Source organism: Danio rerio, chromosome 11 (genome assembly GCF_049306965.1).
Source record: "Danio rerio strain Tuebingen ecotype United States chromosome 11, GRCz12tu, whole genome shotgun sequence".
NCBI lineage: Eukaryota > Metazoa > Chordata > Actinopteri > Cypriniformes > Danionidae > Danio > Danio rerio.
In genome coordinates, this window is record NC_133186.1 from 21,120,896 (window position 1) to 21,138,706 (window position 17,811).

The window sequence follows — 17,811 nt, forward strand, 5'->3', positions numbered from 1 at the left end:
TAATGCAATGCAAGGAAACATATCTCACACTTAATTTAATCATTTAATTGATGTAGGCCTAGCTGCAATTCGTAGATCAGACGATGTAAAAGCCACATCTACTGTAATCTCTTGATGGTCTGTAGATGGCGCTCTTGAGCTTTCAAATGTTTAGCAGACACTCACCCTGTGACTAAATGACTGAGGCAGCTGCTGTAATGCTGCAAGGAGGGTCTGGATTAAACCCAATCTCCTCACACAAAACAAATAATAAAGCTCTGTAGCTGATTTTCCTGTGGTGGGTTGTGCTGAATATGAGTGTATTTGCTCAGATCTCACTTAATAATTCTGTATTAACAAAGGCTTAACTCAGATAATTTCTTTTTCTTTTAATTAAGGGCACTTTTTTAGGGGTTTAACAAAGCATTCATTTCACAATTCTTCCAACACAGACACTTATATAAAAAATACATATATATATATATATATATATATATATATATATATATATATATATATATATATATATATATATATATATATATATATATATATATATATATAATAAATCATATAGTTATGTATTACTGTATATCATAATAAATTAATATAAAATGTTAATTGATACTAATAGTATTTATAATATAAAATATAATTATATGTTATGAATTTAAGTTTATTCTAAAAAGGCTTATTTTAGTAAGCAATTTAATTTCATTTCCATTTTATATTGATTATTTACATTTTCAAGGTTTATTATTATGTGTTGCAGCAATACATGTCTAAACTAAAATAAAGTCAATGAGAATCCATAAACATGATGCACTGTTTTCCAGTACAGATATGTATGAAATATTCTGAAATAATTTTACTGTAAAATCCTTCTGTAATGGGTCGCTACAGCCCTACTAAATAATAGATTTGATCTAAAAGTGATTTCCACTCTATTTTTTGTAGTTTTTTGGGATAATTAAAGGGCTTCAAGCTTTTATTTTGCTTCTGATCAACAACTAACCCTCTCTGCCTCTCTGCCACCCTTCCTCTTTTTCTCTGGTCCTGCTTGCGTGCACCTGCCCCTTTTATTCCCTGATGAGAAGAAGGGGTCCATACAGAGGAGCTGGACAATGAACTAGGTAGGCCACAATCCCACTGGGAAACTTTTTTTTAACTTGTAAACCCAGCCTACATGTTTTTTATTTTTTTGAGTGTAGACCGATCCTTCTGTGCTGCTTTGGGACCAGATGTTTTCTCTGAAATACTGGATTTAATTATGAAAACAGAGCCCACAATTGATCCCAGATCAGCGCAGAAGGAAACGTCTACCCACAGTGCACGTGCAATGCCACGCTTTGTAGATGTAGAATCATTTTTCATTTTGAAATTGTTTATAAATTTAATGGCAAAAAAATGCATAGAATTAAACAAGCAATTTCGAAGTAGAAAAATGAAAATTGTTATCTTAAATTGATGAAGTGAAAATGAAGTGTTATCTTATTAAAGGGACAGTCCACCCAAAAAAGACAAATCTGTCATTATTTACTCACCTAAAAAGAACACAAAATAAATTTGTTAGTATTTTCAAATCCAGTAGCCACTGACATCTATAATATTTGTTTCTCTATAGACCATTTTGAGGGGTGTAAACTAAAGTAATGGTCCCAACATATTTCCTGATTTAGATTTTTTTATTTCTTGAGCCTCCGAGAATCCAAAAAGAGCCACATATTGATAAATAATGTCACAATAGCCGCTTTAACTTGAAGTTATGATTGAATTGTCTCTTGTTACAGTTAAGAAATAGTTTGATAGCAAGCAGGAAATGGTCATGGGGCAATGACACGACCACATTGAAATAGTCTGTTATGGATGCCAATTGTAACCGGTTACCAACATTTTTCTAAATATATATTTTTGTGCTTAACATTAAAAAAAAGACAATCGTAAAGGTTTGGAACCACATTTAGGATGAGTAAATTTTCTTTTCTTGTTTTTTTTTTTTTGGGTGAATTATTCCTTTAAAGGGATAATTGACTGGTTTTCATGTCATTTTTTCACACTTTTTTTGTGACAAACCAGTAAGACTTATGTTTATATCCAAAACACAAATGCTGATATTTTTAATGGAATTTAGGAGATACATTTCTCAGCTTATGAGTACACCTCTCACAACTCTCTCATTTAGATTAATATGTTCTATAGGATGCTTTGCAATATAATATTTATGCATATACATTAGTTTTGTCAGTACTGAAGCCAAATCTGGAGCATATCCAACAAAAAAAACATGCGATAATGGTTAAAAACTAGTTGCCCAAATTTATATGATAGGGAAAAATTACCCAAAATCAAGAGAAACAAAAATATGTTGGAATGTTTGCATTTTGCATAAATTTAAATGTATTGTCTTTCCATTTCTAAAGATTTTATGTGACTAAAACACTATTTTAATAAATATATATGTTAAATAAATCTGTTTTGTTCAAATGCACCAATATATATTACCTATATTCACTGAAAAATGGATAAAGCACTGAGCAGTGTATATGTCCTGATGTGAAATTCTCTATGCTGATATTCTGCACACTGAAAACTCTGAAAAACTCTGAAACTTCGAACAAAAATGAATCCAAATGAATTGAGTGTTTTATTCCAAAATTTCAGAAGAGATTTGATTTATATGATGAAGGGATTTGATATCAGCATACATTCACATTAAATTATCAATCAGGAAACCAACAGTGGCTTAATCAAACTTAACGCAAAAGAACAATCCTGAACGGAATAATATGACATGAAAAATGAACCTAATTTATTTGGTTTCAAGCAAACATAAATGTGCCTTGGTGACCAAATTTAAATTCTGTAAGCATTTTCTTGCTGTATATGTCAGTAATTATTTAAGCTTGATATAGTGATTGTGGCTCCTCAGAATGTCTTATTAAAATGGATTTATTGTGTGATCAATTTATGAACATTTTGAGGGAACAGACTTTCAGCAGAAATCAGTAAAAAATGATTTTTATCTTGCACAAATTAACCAATGTTTGTCTCAACATGAGGGTCAGTAAATTTTAATTTTGGGTAATCAGACTTTTAAATGTAGTCATTTTTACAGTAATCGTTGTATTTACACCTCAAAATATTAATACTAACAGTATAGCTCCATTTGAACTAACTATAAAACCCATTTTCATTACTTTCAAACAAGCCTCATTCTGTGTTGTCATTGGCACTGCATGACATCAAATATTCATTGTTACTATTTCTACCTCCAAAGCGTGCGCAGTTGAAATGGGCTCTTTCGCAGCTGGGAGTGGTTTCCGCTTTCATTATGCATGCAAATAGCTCAAGAGATCCGAAACTATTATGTCGAGCTAACGGTGACAGTCAAATCATTGAATAATTTGTTGCTTTAATCAGTTTTACCATCATCGCAGCGCACTATATCAGCACACAGAGCTTCCTCTCCGCTGTTCAATGTGCCTTCTTAATTGAAGGGCTGATTCATCATTAGTAACGGATTAGTTGATGTAGGCAGTGGCCTTGAGGAGCCCTGTGTTTGCGTCTGGCCTGATTGGAAGAGCACGGTCAATAGCTATTGATTTGAGAAATCGGAGCCATTAGGTAGATGCCGTGACTGCGGCATGTGGGCAGTAGGTTCGAGAGTATCCAGTCGCACCAGAGAGACTTGATCCTGTAGAGAGGGACGATGGGATGCAAACAGATTAATGGGCAATTTGTCAGTAGAGTCACAGTAATGATGTGGGGGAAGGAGGACAGGACGCTTTCTTCTTCAAACAGTCAACACAAAATATGTCACATAATGTAGTAAAATACATATACAAAGCGTTCCCAGTGTTGGGTTGTGGCTGGAACGGTATTTGCTGCGTAAAACATGCTGGATAAGTTGGCGGTTCATTCCGCTGTGATGACCCCTGATTAATAAAGGGGCTAAGCCTAAAAGAAAATTAATGAGTGAATGAACATATACAAAGCTTAATAATAACACTATGATAACGTGTTATTAGGGGCCGAATTTCTACGATGCACATTTTATGCACATTTACAAAAATTGGCACATACATTAAACATGCCAAAACCTACAAAAATATCTCCTAGAGCGAAATCTCAAACCCAACAGGAAGTCAGATATTTTTACTTTCAGTTTTTGCCATTTCCAGGCATTGTATCTTAACAAACTTCTCCTAAGGATTTTATCAAATCAGCACGAAAATTAGGTATTGTCATCTAAAGGCTTTGGCGATGTTAAATTGCGAAGATCTAGAGTTCTCGTCAAAGGGCATGTTCGTGGCAGCCTCACAAAATTTGATGTTTTGCCATAAAACAGGAAGTTGTTATGCATAATGCAACTCAGGCATGCACTGTCCGATCTTCCTCAAAATTCACATATTTGATAAAAGTCCTGACCTTAACACGTTTACATGCCAATATTCAGTTACAGTCATAGCGCCAACAGTAAATGAGATGTTTTACACAAACAAACTCCTTCAAGCTTTATCAGATTGAGTCCATGCTCCAATTGTTCAATCCAAAGGCCTTTGTGATGTGAAATTGTGAGGGTCGAGGGCAGGGGTCTCAAACTCAAAATGGCGGGGACCCATATCAGTGACTGACAGTTCGTAGGAGGGCTGTTTTAACATTCTAGCATACAAAAAAAGTGAAAAACCTGATGTAATTGATGCACTTAGACATTCTTCCCCAGAGTATCAAAGCTCCTTCTTTTTGTTTCCTGTTTAACATATTGAAGCGGTATTTTAAATTGATATGAAAATATTAAAACAATAATAGGTGCAATAATAAGTTTTGTTATGTCTCAATGAATTGTTCCTTAACCAAAAGTTTAACAGTTAGCTTAAGACAGCAGAAAGCAGATGTGTAACTTTATTGACTGGTAATTGTTCTTCTCAATATCTTTATTTTTTTGTAAAACTATAACAAAGAGGGGGAAAGTATGTACATATTTACATTTACTTTAACAAGTTCCATTTAGCCAGCAGTACAATTTTATTAATGCACACATATATATATATATATATATATATATATATATATATATATATATATATATATATATATATATATATATATATATATATATATATATATATATTTTTTTTTTTTTTTTTTTACAATTCATAATATGCATATGAGGAAAATCTATCAATGAGACCATTTAAATCAAATATGAGCAAAATCATAATTACACCACTAGCATAAAATGTAAGCTGTGAAGAGCTGTTTTTATAACAAAATATAGGTGGTATTTAATTAATAATAATCAAATGAATCAAATGAAAATTAACAAAAATATAGCTTTAGCAATAATAGAGCACTTACGGACATATATTTCAACGTTTAAATCAGCCCCAGAAATAATCTGCATGTGCGTTACTCTCGACTGTACACTGAGAGAAACTGAAAGTAACACAAATATATAGTACACTATTAAATGTCCAGGGGGGTCAAAACCACAAGTGTATATGTGACTGCACAACAATGATAGGGATTCAAAAATATATGTTTTGTTGGACCGAAGCTTGTTATATTTTTGGTGTCAGTTGCGTGCCAGATGGAGGAAGAGGGGGGGCATCAAATGGCCTGTGAGCCGGCAGTTTGAAACCCCTGATCTAGAATTTTTGTTGAACGGCGTGTCCGTGGTGAACTGACAAAGTTCAGTGTTTTGCCATAGAAGAGGAAGTACTTGTAACTCAGCCACACAGTGTTTGATCTGCCTGATAATTTAAATGAGATTCCTCTCCTGAAGACATTTACATGCCAATAATGAGTTGTAGTTTTAGCGCTACCTGCTGGCAGAAAGAAGTTTGGCATAGATCTGTGATCAAGTTATATATTCTCAAGTTTTTGTTTGATTGGAGCTGTATTTTGTGTGTACGTGTATTTTGAGGGTTTTTTGATTTGAGTATTTCTGATAGCATGGTTATCTGGAATATTTTCTCTTATAATATAAAAAAATAGATTTTTTAACATTTTGAAGTAAAAACAGTGACATTGGCTTGTCTGGAAATGAATATAATATGTCTGAATAGCTGCATCTTTTTTGTAATATTGAACTATTATCATGTTATGCAAAAATCCCCTAAAAATTACTTTTTTTATTTGAAATAATAAAGAACTTTTATCCGTACTTTACAAAATAAAATAAAAAAGATTGTAAATCTGTATCATCAGCGTTATTTTATTGGGTGAATTTCAGATTTCTTAGATCATGAATGATTTTAAAAGAGAAACCACAAGAATATATAGAAAAAAAGAACAATTGTGAACAAACAATAAAAATAAATAGATAAAATAATTTTGCTAACAATTTACAATAAAGATCATTCCTGCACATTGTTCTGTCATTTAGATTTGCAAGTGATCTGAATTGTATTTAATTTTTTCATTATTAATGATGTTTCTGATGCTAGATGAAAAATCTAGGCTTAGCATTTATTCACATTTCAGTAGAGTACATAGAACGTAGTGTTAAGCACATCATTTAGAACTCTGCAACAGCTTGTCTATTACACATTTGCGCAAAAACGACACCGTGATTTTCACCCAGCAAAACACTTGTTGATTAATTGCATGAAAGATCAGGAGGAGCGAAGATATATGAGGCTGAGGCTGCTCACCGCTAGATCGTTATTTGTAAGTAATTAGTGTTGGTTGACATTTATAGATTCATTAGAACAGTACAGGGGTCTGCCATATATGTTATTGCTGCTTGGGAGAGATAATGAGTTCTTGCTTTGAAAACACACAAAATAATAATAAAAAATATTATAAATGTGTGCCGTCTTCATTGGCCAATTAGAAAGTGGCATCATAGAGAAGATTTCTCGGTGGGAGACGTAATGATGAGTTTCCTATGTGCTGCAGGCAATATGATAATACAGCAGCTCTGTGTCCCAAACACAAGCGTAGCCATGGTAAAGAAAGCAATATTTTCATATGCATGAAAGCACATTTCAATGTCAAACGCGGCTCAGCCTTTTCATGATTATTCCATTATTCTGGAGAAGACATGTTGTGTATCTCCTCGCCTTAACATCGTCACGATCAAATCTCGGTATATCCTCAGCTGTTTTTGTGCACTTGTCAACTTTTTCCTAAAATATTCGGAGCTGTTTGTATTTTTGTTGTTTACCAGGTTGAGAGATTTGGATATGCTGGGGGAACATATTTGCTGTTTATGTAAATATCACAAGGAGAATTTGTCATAGAGCTTTGTCTCTGGAGACTTGTGCACAAACTTGATCCAGATATTGCCTATTTTGCATCTCCATGCCTGATGTCTCAATTAATAGGGAATTCTTTGTATATTGAACCAGTGTTTTTACTACTTAGTGATGGGAAATATCTGGTCGATATGGAAGAACTGATGGCAGGCTGTTTAATTATTGAAAATGGTGGAAATGCTGACCACAGCTACTAGAGATTGCATGAGTTTTCAGTTGATCATTTATTCTGCATTATAATCTACCATGGTTAACTCATATTTATGTTTATCTTTATTATGCATAGTATAAGAGTATTATGATTCAAACCACTTATACATCTTCTAGTGCATTCAAGGCTCTATTTTAACAATCTAGGCGCAAAGTCCAAAGCGCATCGCGGAAAAACATTAAGGGCGTGTCCGAATCCACTTTTGCTATTTTATTCGTTCATTCATGTTCTTTTCGGCTTACTCCCTTTATTAATCTTGGGTTGCTACAGCGGAATGAACCACCTTTGCTATTTTAAGGATGGAAAAATACTCTCTGCGCCCCTGTGCATAGTCTAACAGGGTTGTGCTTATTCTTTTAATGAGTTGTGGGTGTGTTTTGATCATAATTAAAGCAGAGTCTCATTTCCCATTGCCTTTGAGAGTCAGCTGCATCATGCTATGGTGCATTTGCTATCTACATGGCAGACTTTGTTAGTGGACAAACTGAATGCTTTACTAGCAAGAAAACAGTTAAACAGAGCATCTGCAGCATGAGGATAAAGAATGAGCCTCCTCCATTCGGTCTCTTTACTTTCTCTTTACTTTAATTTTACTCTTTCCTTACTCCTTTACTTTCGTGGAAAAAGAAACAGTGTTGTACGCTCTCCACTGAAGACATCCATAACCCTACATATAATTTAGTTTGTTTAGCACAAAGAACTGAAAACTTTTGTCTGGAAACTATTTCTAAATTCAGTTCTTATTTCATACAAATGAATAAATGAACAATGATAATGAAGTGTGGTATAAAATAATTTGTGTAACATTTTAAGTCTTTATTTTTTTTTCATATGTAAAGAAGTTTCTGTATTGCTGTACATCCTGTTTGTGTTAGGCAATGTGTAAGAGTTTTGGACCTGAACAGGTGAATAACCAATGCACTCTGTGCTGGAACTTAGACCAGCTTTAGTTGGTCAATGACACAGTCTATTTCAGTTCCTTAAAAAACACAACGCACCAGCAATACACCATAACACACCTCCTTCTTAGACCAGAACACCCATGAGTCCATAAAGTGGCGCAAATGGATTTGCTATTTAAACAACGTGGCGCAAAACGTGAAAATTAAAATTGTGCTGGTCTGAAAATAGCAACAAATCACGCCAAACACATCTTGTGCCTTATTGCGCTGGGTGTATGATAGTGCCCTAAGACATAATCAAGTTGATCTCCCTGCTCTTGAAAAACCAATTTAAGTAATTCAAACCATAACCCATACAATTTCACAGGCCTTTACCTTGGACTTTTTGTGTCTTTTTTCAAAGAATTTGTGTCAAATGAACGTTTGTAATGTTGTGATTCTCCTCATAGATATTTGGCTTGGTTTATGGCTTAGAATGCTTAAGTGAATACATTTTTAAAATAGATGGTGAAAAACAATTCTGGATGTAGCATGGCTGAAAAAGTGGGTGGATACTAATGAACCCCATAAGCAAACCCTTTAGAACATCTGCCAACCAATCAAAATCAAGCATTTTGTAGTGCACTTTTAAAATCATGCTAAACGATGCAGTTAAGATTCAATTTGCGTAATATAATCTGCTCATCGTGGTCATTATAGTTTTAAAACGCCTGGCTTGTTAGTTGGAAAGCTCTTGAATGTTAATCAAAACATCAAATTACAAAGGACTCCATAAAAGCCTTATTAAATGAGTTACAATGAGCTGAAAAACCTCTTCTGTTTTGCTTCCTTTTTTCCAGAGCTGCCAACAGGCTGGGAGAAGATCGATGATCCAGTGTACGGGGTGTATTATGTTGAGTAAGTGACTCATCAATATTATCTTCAAATCATCTTTAATAAACTGTGTGACATCATCTGGAAACATCAAAGAGGCGGCCACTGTTCCTCCGATCGGGCCTGTTGTGTTTTCGGCTGTGCACACCCTTTGTTACTGTTACCATTTTGAAATCTTGTTCTCTCTCTCTCCCTCCCCTTCAGAGGGACCCTTGGGTTTGTAGTGCATAAATATGAATGCATTCATATGTTTTGATGTTGTTTCAAAGCAATACCTCAGAGGCTGGAAGCCTTCCGGTTTTTGTCTTTGGAGATGTTTACGCATGTTTCAAGCCGTATTTGCCTAGTAAATTGTGCAGGCCTTTTGGAAAGTGGCCTGGATCGCAGCTGGGCGTGATCTGATTTATTTTGTAATTGTGCCGATGGAGTTTTATTTATTTTTATTTGTTTTTTTTTTTTACTGAGCTTGTCTAGTCTGCTGGATAGATTTTGCTTTTAAGCACATGGGATGAGAGAGAATTGCACACTTTTTTTTTCTCCCCCAAATTTCAAATGAATTTTAAATGAATGCAGAGGCTTTCAGCTGTACTTGAAGCTGTCTTTATTGCCTTTTCTCTGAATGAATTCACTTTATTTCTCCGCTTACCTGCTCTCCTTTGGCTCAACCTTTACCTGCCCTCTCATTCTATTTCCCGTTTCTCCCTCTGCTTCTGTTATTGACTGTGTCCTCTGCTCACTCATCTTCATCACCTCTTTCTCTTTCTCTCTCACTCTCTCTCCACCTCTCAGTCATATTAACAGGAAGACGCAGTATGAGAACCCAATTCTGGAAGCTAAAAGGAAGAAGCAACTGGAGCAGTCTCAGCCCGCTGAAGGTGAGCGGTTTATCCAAGGTTCGTTTCAGGCCCAACATGCTATCATTTTTTTTCTTATATGATTTGTCACTATTTAGCCTTAGAATTATGTTGCTGATCTGGTTTTGAAATTATTGTTTATTATGGTTAACCATATTCATATTATCTATAATTTGTTTAATTTCTTATCACTGCTTTTTGTAGATCTTTCTATTTCTTTATTTTTATTTATGTATTTATTTTGCATAAGTGTAATATTTAATAAAAAAAATAAGAGAACTTTAAAATATTGTTTGATTAAATGTTTATGTTTTGGGCCAGTGTTATAGAAACAGCTTGAAAAGGGAAATAAACCAATCGCAGTTGCGAAATGTTAAAATTTTCAAGTGAAACTAAATATTCAAAAATGTCTACATGAACTCATAATCAATCTCATTGACTTATTTAAAGGGATGTTTCAATCAAAAAATATTTATTTCTTCTTCTTCTTCTTATATAAACCTGCATGTCTGTCTTTTGTGTAACATAAAAGAAGATATTTTAAAGAATGTAGGTAACCAAACACTTTTAGTGATCGCTGACTTCCACCTTTTATGTTCCCTAAAAAAAAAGAATTCGAAATTTTGACAGTTAGTAAGATAGTAGTTTTGGAAATCTCTTAAGTAAAGAAAATCCGCAAAGATTCATGGTTCAGTAATGTGACACACATATTAATTCTATTTATTAACTGTATAAAAATATAATTCATACTATAACTTGGATAAACTGATGTGGAATACTTGCACATCCTTCTAAAATGAATGATTTATTGATATATTAAAATTCATGCAAAGAGTACATTTCTAAAAATGTTATCTTAATTACTGACACTCTGGCATGTCACTGACCCTCATATTCACTGTAGGTTTTGCAAAAATAATTACTCCGTCTAGACTGCCTGTTGAATTGATCATAATGCCTTTCGCAGTACAACATCCTGTATCAAATTTCTCCTACATCTTTCTCATTTTACATAAAGTTCAGACCTTTCCCGTAAAGAAAAATTGGTCAATTATAAGCTCACATCAACTACTTCAGTCTCACCTCATTCTTTAAATGGTCCAGAAAGTTCTGCTAAAACTGAAGCTTGCCTTGGTCTCATTTCCAGCAAACTCAGCTGAATATTGCTCACTCGATTACCTAATTACCCAATAACTTCTTCTCCCTCAAGTTTCAAGTATTTCATATTCTACCACTGACTGTGATGCAGTACTTACAATATGCTGGTTTTACACCTAGAGGAAGTTAAGGCACCATAGGGGGCTCTTATGATTTAGCCACCATCCGCCATCTTGGCTCTAAAGCCGGTGGTTGCTCAGTATTACTTTGAATAGGCATAGGAGGTGACTTGAGAGACACACAAAAAAGGAAGTGCACCCTTCACTCTTTCAGAATGGATAGACGAGCATTCGTCAGGAGCACCGCTAGCGAGCTATGCTGCTAACCACCAAGAGACTTACAGAGACCCCGGCACCGGCCCTCCACTACCAACTCAACTGGGGGCTAAACGTATGTGCTGCCTCCTTTTTTTTTGTTTGTAACCCACATTTACACAACCGTGCGTGGCGTACTCCTCTGTGGACATTCACTATTCACTCACTCCTTTTCACTTTCTCCAAATCTTCCTCTCTTCAGCTCTGTCTCTTCTGTCCCTGTGTTGTTTGAACACCCGACGATAAGCTGCTTATTTAAGGATTTAGCAAATACTGTCTTTTAGCGAAAGATATTGCGTTGTCCCTCACCCCATCTGCCATTTTTCCTCTGGCGTCTTCATGTGGGCTCTCATTCAATCTCTGTAGTGCTTTCTATACAAAATATACCATACGTCTTTTGGTCAAAGTCAAGGATGTGTTGAATTAATAATTCAACCCTCAAACACATCTCAAAGGCACTTAGGATTATGAATATGATAGAAATATGTATAATATTCTTGAATCAAAAATATGTATACATGTAGATAGATTGTATACAGTGGGGTTCTACAAGTTAATATTGGAAGTTAAACTTTCTGAATTATTTATATTTTTTTCATTCAGATTTTTTTGTTTTATTCGTATTCCTGGTCATTTTGTAACGTTCAAATTTGCATTCATTTAAAAATACTGTATTATCCATAATTTAGCAGTGGATAGTGACCTCATTGTATGCAGTTTTGTGAAGCCAACGCAAATTTAGTTTTTAGTCTTTTACTCACAGCTCTGTTTCTCTGTCTGTCATGTTTTTACTCTCTCGTCTATGTGTATATATATCTTTATCACATCTAGTCATTTGCATTCAGTGTACAGTGTGTATTTCTCCTTAGGGTTTCTCTGCAGCTTTCTCTGATCTTCTGTCATGACAGACCATGATGAACAGATCACACTTCATGTCTCCAGCCGATCACACCCTTCTTCTCTGTTCGCTCATCCATTCGCTCCTCTCATTCTCTCTTGTACTAACGGCACTTTGGCTCTGATCTAGGACTGATTAGCAGCTGATGCATCTACTAACATCCATTTTGCCATTTTGATGTATAACTATTATAATGCACAACACTATTGTTTCACAAAGTTATAGATAGATAGATAGATAGATAGATAGATAGATAGATAGATAGATAGATAGATAGATAGATAGATAGATAGATAGATAGATAGATAGATAGATAGATAGATAGAAAGTGTGCTCGTGAAGTTAACTTTGCTGCACAGCTTTTTCTTGAAACAAAATATTCTCAAGATTTGCTGTGTCCTAATACTCAAAGGTATACATAATAATCTTCTACACAGGGGCCAACAGATTTACCGTTGCCGATTGCCATAGCTCACTAGTTGTGCATCGCTTTTCTCATTGCAGGAGGTAAGCCATTTTTCACAAGGAACCCTGCAGAACTGAAGGGGACATTTATTAACACCAAGCTCAAGAAGAGCAGGCGTGGGTTCGGCTTCACTGTAGTAGGAGGAGATGAACCCGATGAGTTCTTGCAGATTAAGAGTCTTGTGCTCGATGGACCCGCTGCCCTTGACGGAAAGATGGAAACAGGTACATCTGAAAACCATGAACTCATAAACGCGTGATGTAGTCTAATCTTTGTACTTTGCTCATCGCAAGTTTTTTTTTTCTCCCTCAGGTGATGTTATTGTAAGTGTGAACGACACTTGCGTTTTGGGTTACACACACGCCCAAGTTGTGAAGATCTTCCAGTCAATCCCTATTGGCTCTATGGTCGACCTTGAACTCTGCCGTGGCTACCCTTTGCCCTTTGACCCTGATGACCCCAACACCAGCCTGGTGACTTCAGTGGCCATTCTGGACAAGGAGCCAATCATTGTCAATGGAAAAGAAAGCTACGACTCACCATCCAGCCACGGGAGCGAAACTACAGCTGGAGGCAGTAGCTTAAATGGCTCCAGTGATCCTCCTCGCCCCCATAGCCCTTCAGCAGAGGTGGCTTCCAATGGCTCTCATGGTTATCCCAGTGATGTGGTGACTTTGGCGTCCTCGATCGCCACCCAGCCCGAGCTTATTACTGTCCACATGGAAAAAGGCGACAAGGGATTCGGCTTCACAATAGCAGACAGCCCGTCTGGAGGAGGCCAGCGAGTAAAGCAGATAGTGGATTACCCACGATGCAGAGGCCTGAGGGAAGGTGACATCATCATGGAGGTGAACAAGAGGAACGTGCAGAACCTGACGCACAATCAGGTGGTCGACCTGCTCAGCAAGTGTCCTAAAGGCAGTGAAGTGACCATGTTGGTGCAACGAGGTAAGCTCACCAAAATGTTATGACATGAAAGGAAAAGTGAGAAAGGAAATCCAAAAGCATTAAAAAAAAAACAAAAACAAAAAAAAAAACGGTTGCTTGCATGGAAAAATGCTAATTTGCTGTTGATTTACTTATCCTCAGGTCAGACAAGATCCAGGTGACTTACAGTAGAGCATTAATAAAAGGTTTTTGTCTTGAACCTGGTGGCTTGGTTTTTCTTTAAATACAAATCATTGACTACAACACTTTCAGAATCACTATTATTTAATTTGTTTTGTCTGTTTTTCATTTATTCATTCTGAAAGTGCCGGTAGCCATTTACTTCCATTTTATGAAACACCAGGGACCAAGGTTTGAGCTAAAAATCTTTTAAATGTTCTGCTGAGGAAAAGAGTTACCTTCATCCTGAATGAACTGAGTAGGGAGGGAAACACTTTCAAATTTCACAACATTCCAAAGTTCATGTTTTGTAAACTCCAACTGGCAAATTTTTGTCTTGTTGACCTGGACAATAGTCGATCTTTATAAATGCTTCTACTAATATATTACACTTTTCTGCAATTCGGTAGATATAAGGTTAGATTTGCTGGATAAAACAAATCTAAATTTATATCTAGAGAATATATTACATATTTTAAATTGGTTTAATTTAGGAAATGTGCCAAATAGTGTGACAACATTAGAGCGTCTGTCAATATTCTGTGTGCTTAAAGTCTAGTGTAACCATCTTTAAGAGTATAGTTTTTATTTTATTACCAATATTTTATAATTTATTATATTATATTACAAGTATTTTTACTAATTATATAATATAATAAATATAAATATTCAAGGCAAGAAGGTCGCTGGTTCGAGCCCCAGCTGGGTCAGTTGGCATTTCTGTGTGGAGTTTGTATGTTCTCCCCGTGTTCGCGTGGGTTTCCTCTGGGTGTTCCAGTTTCCCCCACAGTCCAAAGACATGCGGTACATGTGAATTGAATAAACTGAATTGGCCGTAGTGTGTGTGAGAGTGTGTATGGGTGTTTCCCAGTGTTGAGTTGCAGCTGGAAGGGCATCCGCTGCAAAAAAAAAAACATATGCTGGATAAGTTAGCGGTTCATTCCGCTATGGTGACCCCAGAATAATAAAGGCTAAGTCTAAAAAAAAAATTAATGAATATGAAAACTAAATATAAAAATTCTAAAATATATATGTAAATCTCCCTCACGTTATATGATTTGATGTCATTTTTGATCAAAGTAACATCCTTACTAAAAATATATATACAAAAAAATCATACTGACACATTAACTTTCAGTTTGGAAGGGCATCTGCTGCGTAAAACACATGCTGGATAAGTTGGCAGTTCATTCCGCTGTGGTAACTCCAGATTAATAAAAGGACTAAGCTAAAAGGAAAGTGAACCAATGAATGAATTTCTGTTAGTTTATTATATTTTATAACATTTTTCTTTAAGGTTTTATCCCATAAAAGAACAAATTGTGGTTGGTTGGCTGGTTGGTTTAGAAGTCACTAAGGGCGTATTCACACTATGCTATACGAACCGTGCCCAGGCCCGTTTCCCGGATCATTTGAGAAGTGTAAGTGCACTGAATTGGGCGCAGTTCACTTGGGTTTGGCGTGGTACGCTTGTGTGTGAGTGCAAAATGTGCCTAAGCCCGAAACTGAAAGAGAGACATAACTTTTAGGGGCCGTTTCATATGGATTTATTAATAATTCTTACTGTTCAATGAAAGAAAAGTGTCATAGATCATTAAAGACGAAAACACTTCACTACACGACACCTGCGCACCTACAGCAACCTACTAATTCCTGCAGCACGAGGACTTTATGGTTATTTATGAGCGTCAAAAGTGGCAGATCTGTTTGGCGAAATATTTGACTGTGTCACTGCATCTCAATCGATATAACTAAAGAAATGTCCACTGCGCTGAGCAAGGGCGCTTACTCACTAGTGCAGCATCGATGACGTAATCGTGTCCAGGCCCGAATGTAATGTGACTACGGGCCGTCGGGGAGACGGGAGGGGGGACAAGCGTGCTTTGGCCCGGTTTAAGGCAACTGTACATAGTGTGAGTACGGCCTAAGATGTCACTGATTGGCTTCATATTTTTGCTCTTACATGCTGTAAGCTCCTTTCTCACATTTTTTTCCTCACTTTACTGTTGTTTTCATCTGCATGCTACACCTTGGAATGTGAACAGCATCCTTCAGTGTTGGCCTGGCTCTGTGCAGACCTTTATGGTTGAGTGTAGAGAAAGAAATATAAACAGAAAGCAGCCCGATTAAAGACTAACACATGTGGCTGTTCAGTTAGTGTTCATGAATGAAAGTTCATGCAGTTGAGATGAAGAGTGAATGACAGGAAAGTGTCCAGACTAAGATGCTCTGTGCCGATCATAAATATGAAGCCTATGGCTCTTTCTTTTCCCTTGAGGACCTAACTCAGCTGTCTGTTAACCCCCATATGACACTTCCACACTGGTTTCTCTGTCTGTCTTGAATTTTATGGTTGGAAAAAAGATAGAAATGTCAAGGTTACCTGTTTTTGGCTTGCAAAAGAGACTAAAAGAAAGAGATGAAAGAGGAATAGAGAAATGCAAATGCGTGAAATGAGAGAAAACACTGAATATACTCATTTGACTCTTTTAAAAAGTTTCAAGAGTTTGCACACACAAATCTCAAGGCTTCAAATTCCTGTTTTGAGCCGTTTCAGAGCTTTCAGTCAGAGCTCTGCACTCGGATTATTAATTTGATGAATTGAAAGCACTTTTATCTGTCTCGTGTAAGTGCTTTTAACAGGGCCGGGAAATTGCTATGTTCCAATCGCAAGGCCGGAGCCTGTTGTATTAAAACATCCCCATTTGTCATTTAGGACAGTTACCAGCATGTAAACAAAAGTGTATGCAGTGCTTATATCTTTTATGGCTCATCAAAAGAGCTGCCGCCAAGCTATTTCGGTAAAGCAAAAAAGCCCAGTTGTCCTCCAGGGTTTGATGGCCTACTGAACTGACATCACATAAGTTGTAGTGTAATTTATGCAGAAACTGCAGGACAAAAGTGGCCTGTTTTGCATCTACAGTATGTGGCTCACACGCACCAACTGCATCAACTGTATATTTCGGTTCGTTTTTTTTTAAGCAGCCAGATATCAACATCAGTAAGTGTTGTGCCCTGCTATGGTTCACAGTTAGTAACTAAAATCGTATATGTAATAATTTATTTTAGTTACATGTGTACACTATACACATACTCAATAGATGAATTATTATTTCAGAAATGCACAACTGAACATCAGAGTAGGAACATATTTGGTAACATGAGTAACAATACTTAGGGCTGCATGATGTTAACTAAATCGGACACTACAATAATAAAATTGCAAGAATAATTATAATAGAACAAAGAAAAAGTCAAATAAACAGTTCTTTATGGTTTTCCAGAAAGTCAAACAGTATTTAGATACAGAAATGTAATAATGTAATGTTAAAAAAGTGTATAGTGTTCAATGTACTAATAAATCAGTAAATTTTTTCTTCATTAAAGTTACAAATGTTTACGTTACTGTCCCTGGAAGCTTTACACTTTCTTGAAATGCCTTAATGACACATGCAAATGATAAAGTTTCACTCTGTTTTGGTTATACGTTGCAATGACTCTTCAAATCTCATGTGTTCTCAATTGTTGATTGACTATAATCCCAATTTAACATTGCATATTCTGCGATGTGACTATTGCAGGCACAGACTTTGCGAAATCGATGCAAAAACAATATATTGTGCAGCCCTAACGCTTACTGTTTTCTAGAGGCTTATGCATGATGATAATAAAAATAATAATAATACATTTTATTTGTAGCTTTTTTTAGATTTAAAGCGCTGCAATGCAAAATACTAACAATACAAGGCAAAATAATAACAGTAGCAGAAACAGTACAACAATAAAA

At 35.8% G+C, this 17,811-nt stretch overlaps 1 protein-coding gene across 51 annotated transcripts in view; it reads left to right on the forward strand.

Annotated features, from left to right (window-relative positions):
* Positions 1–17,811, forward strand: part of magi1b (membrane associated guanylate kinase, WW and PDZ domain containing 1b) — a 216,944-nt gene that overhangs the window by 154,659 nt on the left and 44,474 nt on the right. For 20 of the 51 annotated variants that reach the window (XR_012386769.1, XM_073915819.1, XM_009305951.5 and 17 more), the window contains 6 exon segments: positions 1,077–1,112; positions 9,194–9,251; positions 10,017–10,102; positions 11,513–11,629; positions 12,956–13,141; positions 13,230–13,865. Coding sequence is in view for 50 of the 51 variants with exons in the window: in XM_073915819.1 (XP_073771920.1) it covers positions 1,077–1,112; positions 9,194–9,251; positions 10,017–10,102; positions 11,513–11,629; positions 12,956–13,141; positions 13,230–13,865 (1,119 nt within the window). In the remaining variant the exon portion in view is untranslated. 51 annotated transcript variants of the gene reach the window in all.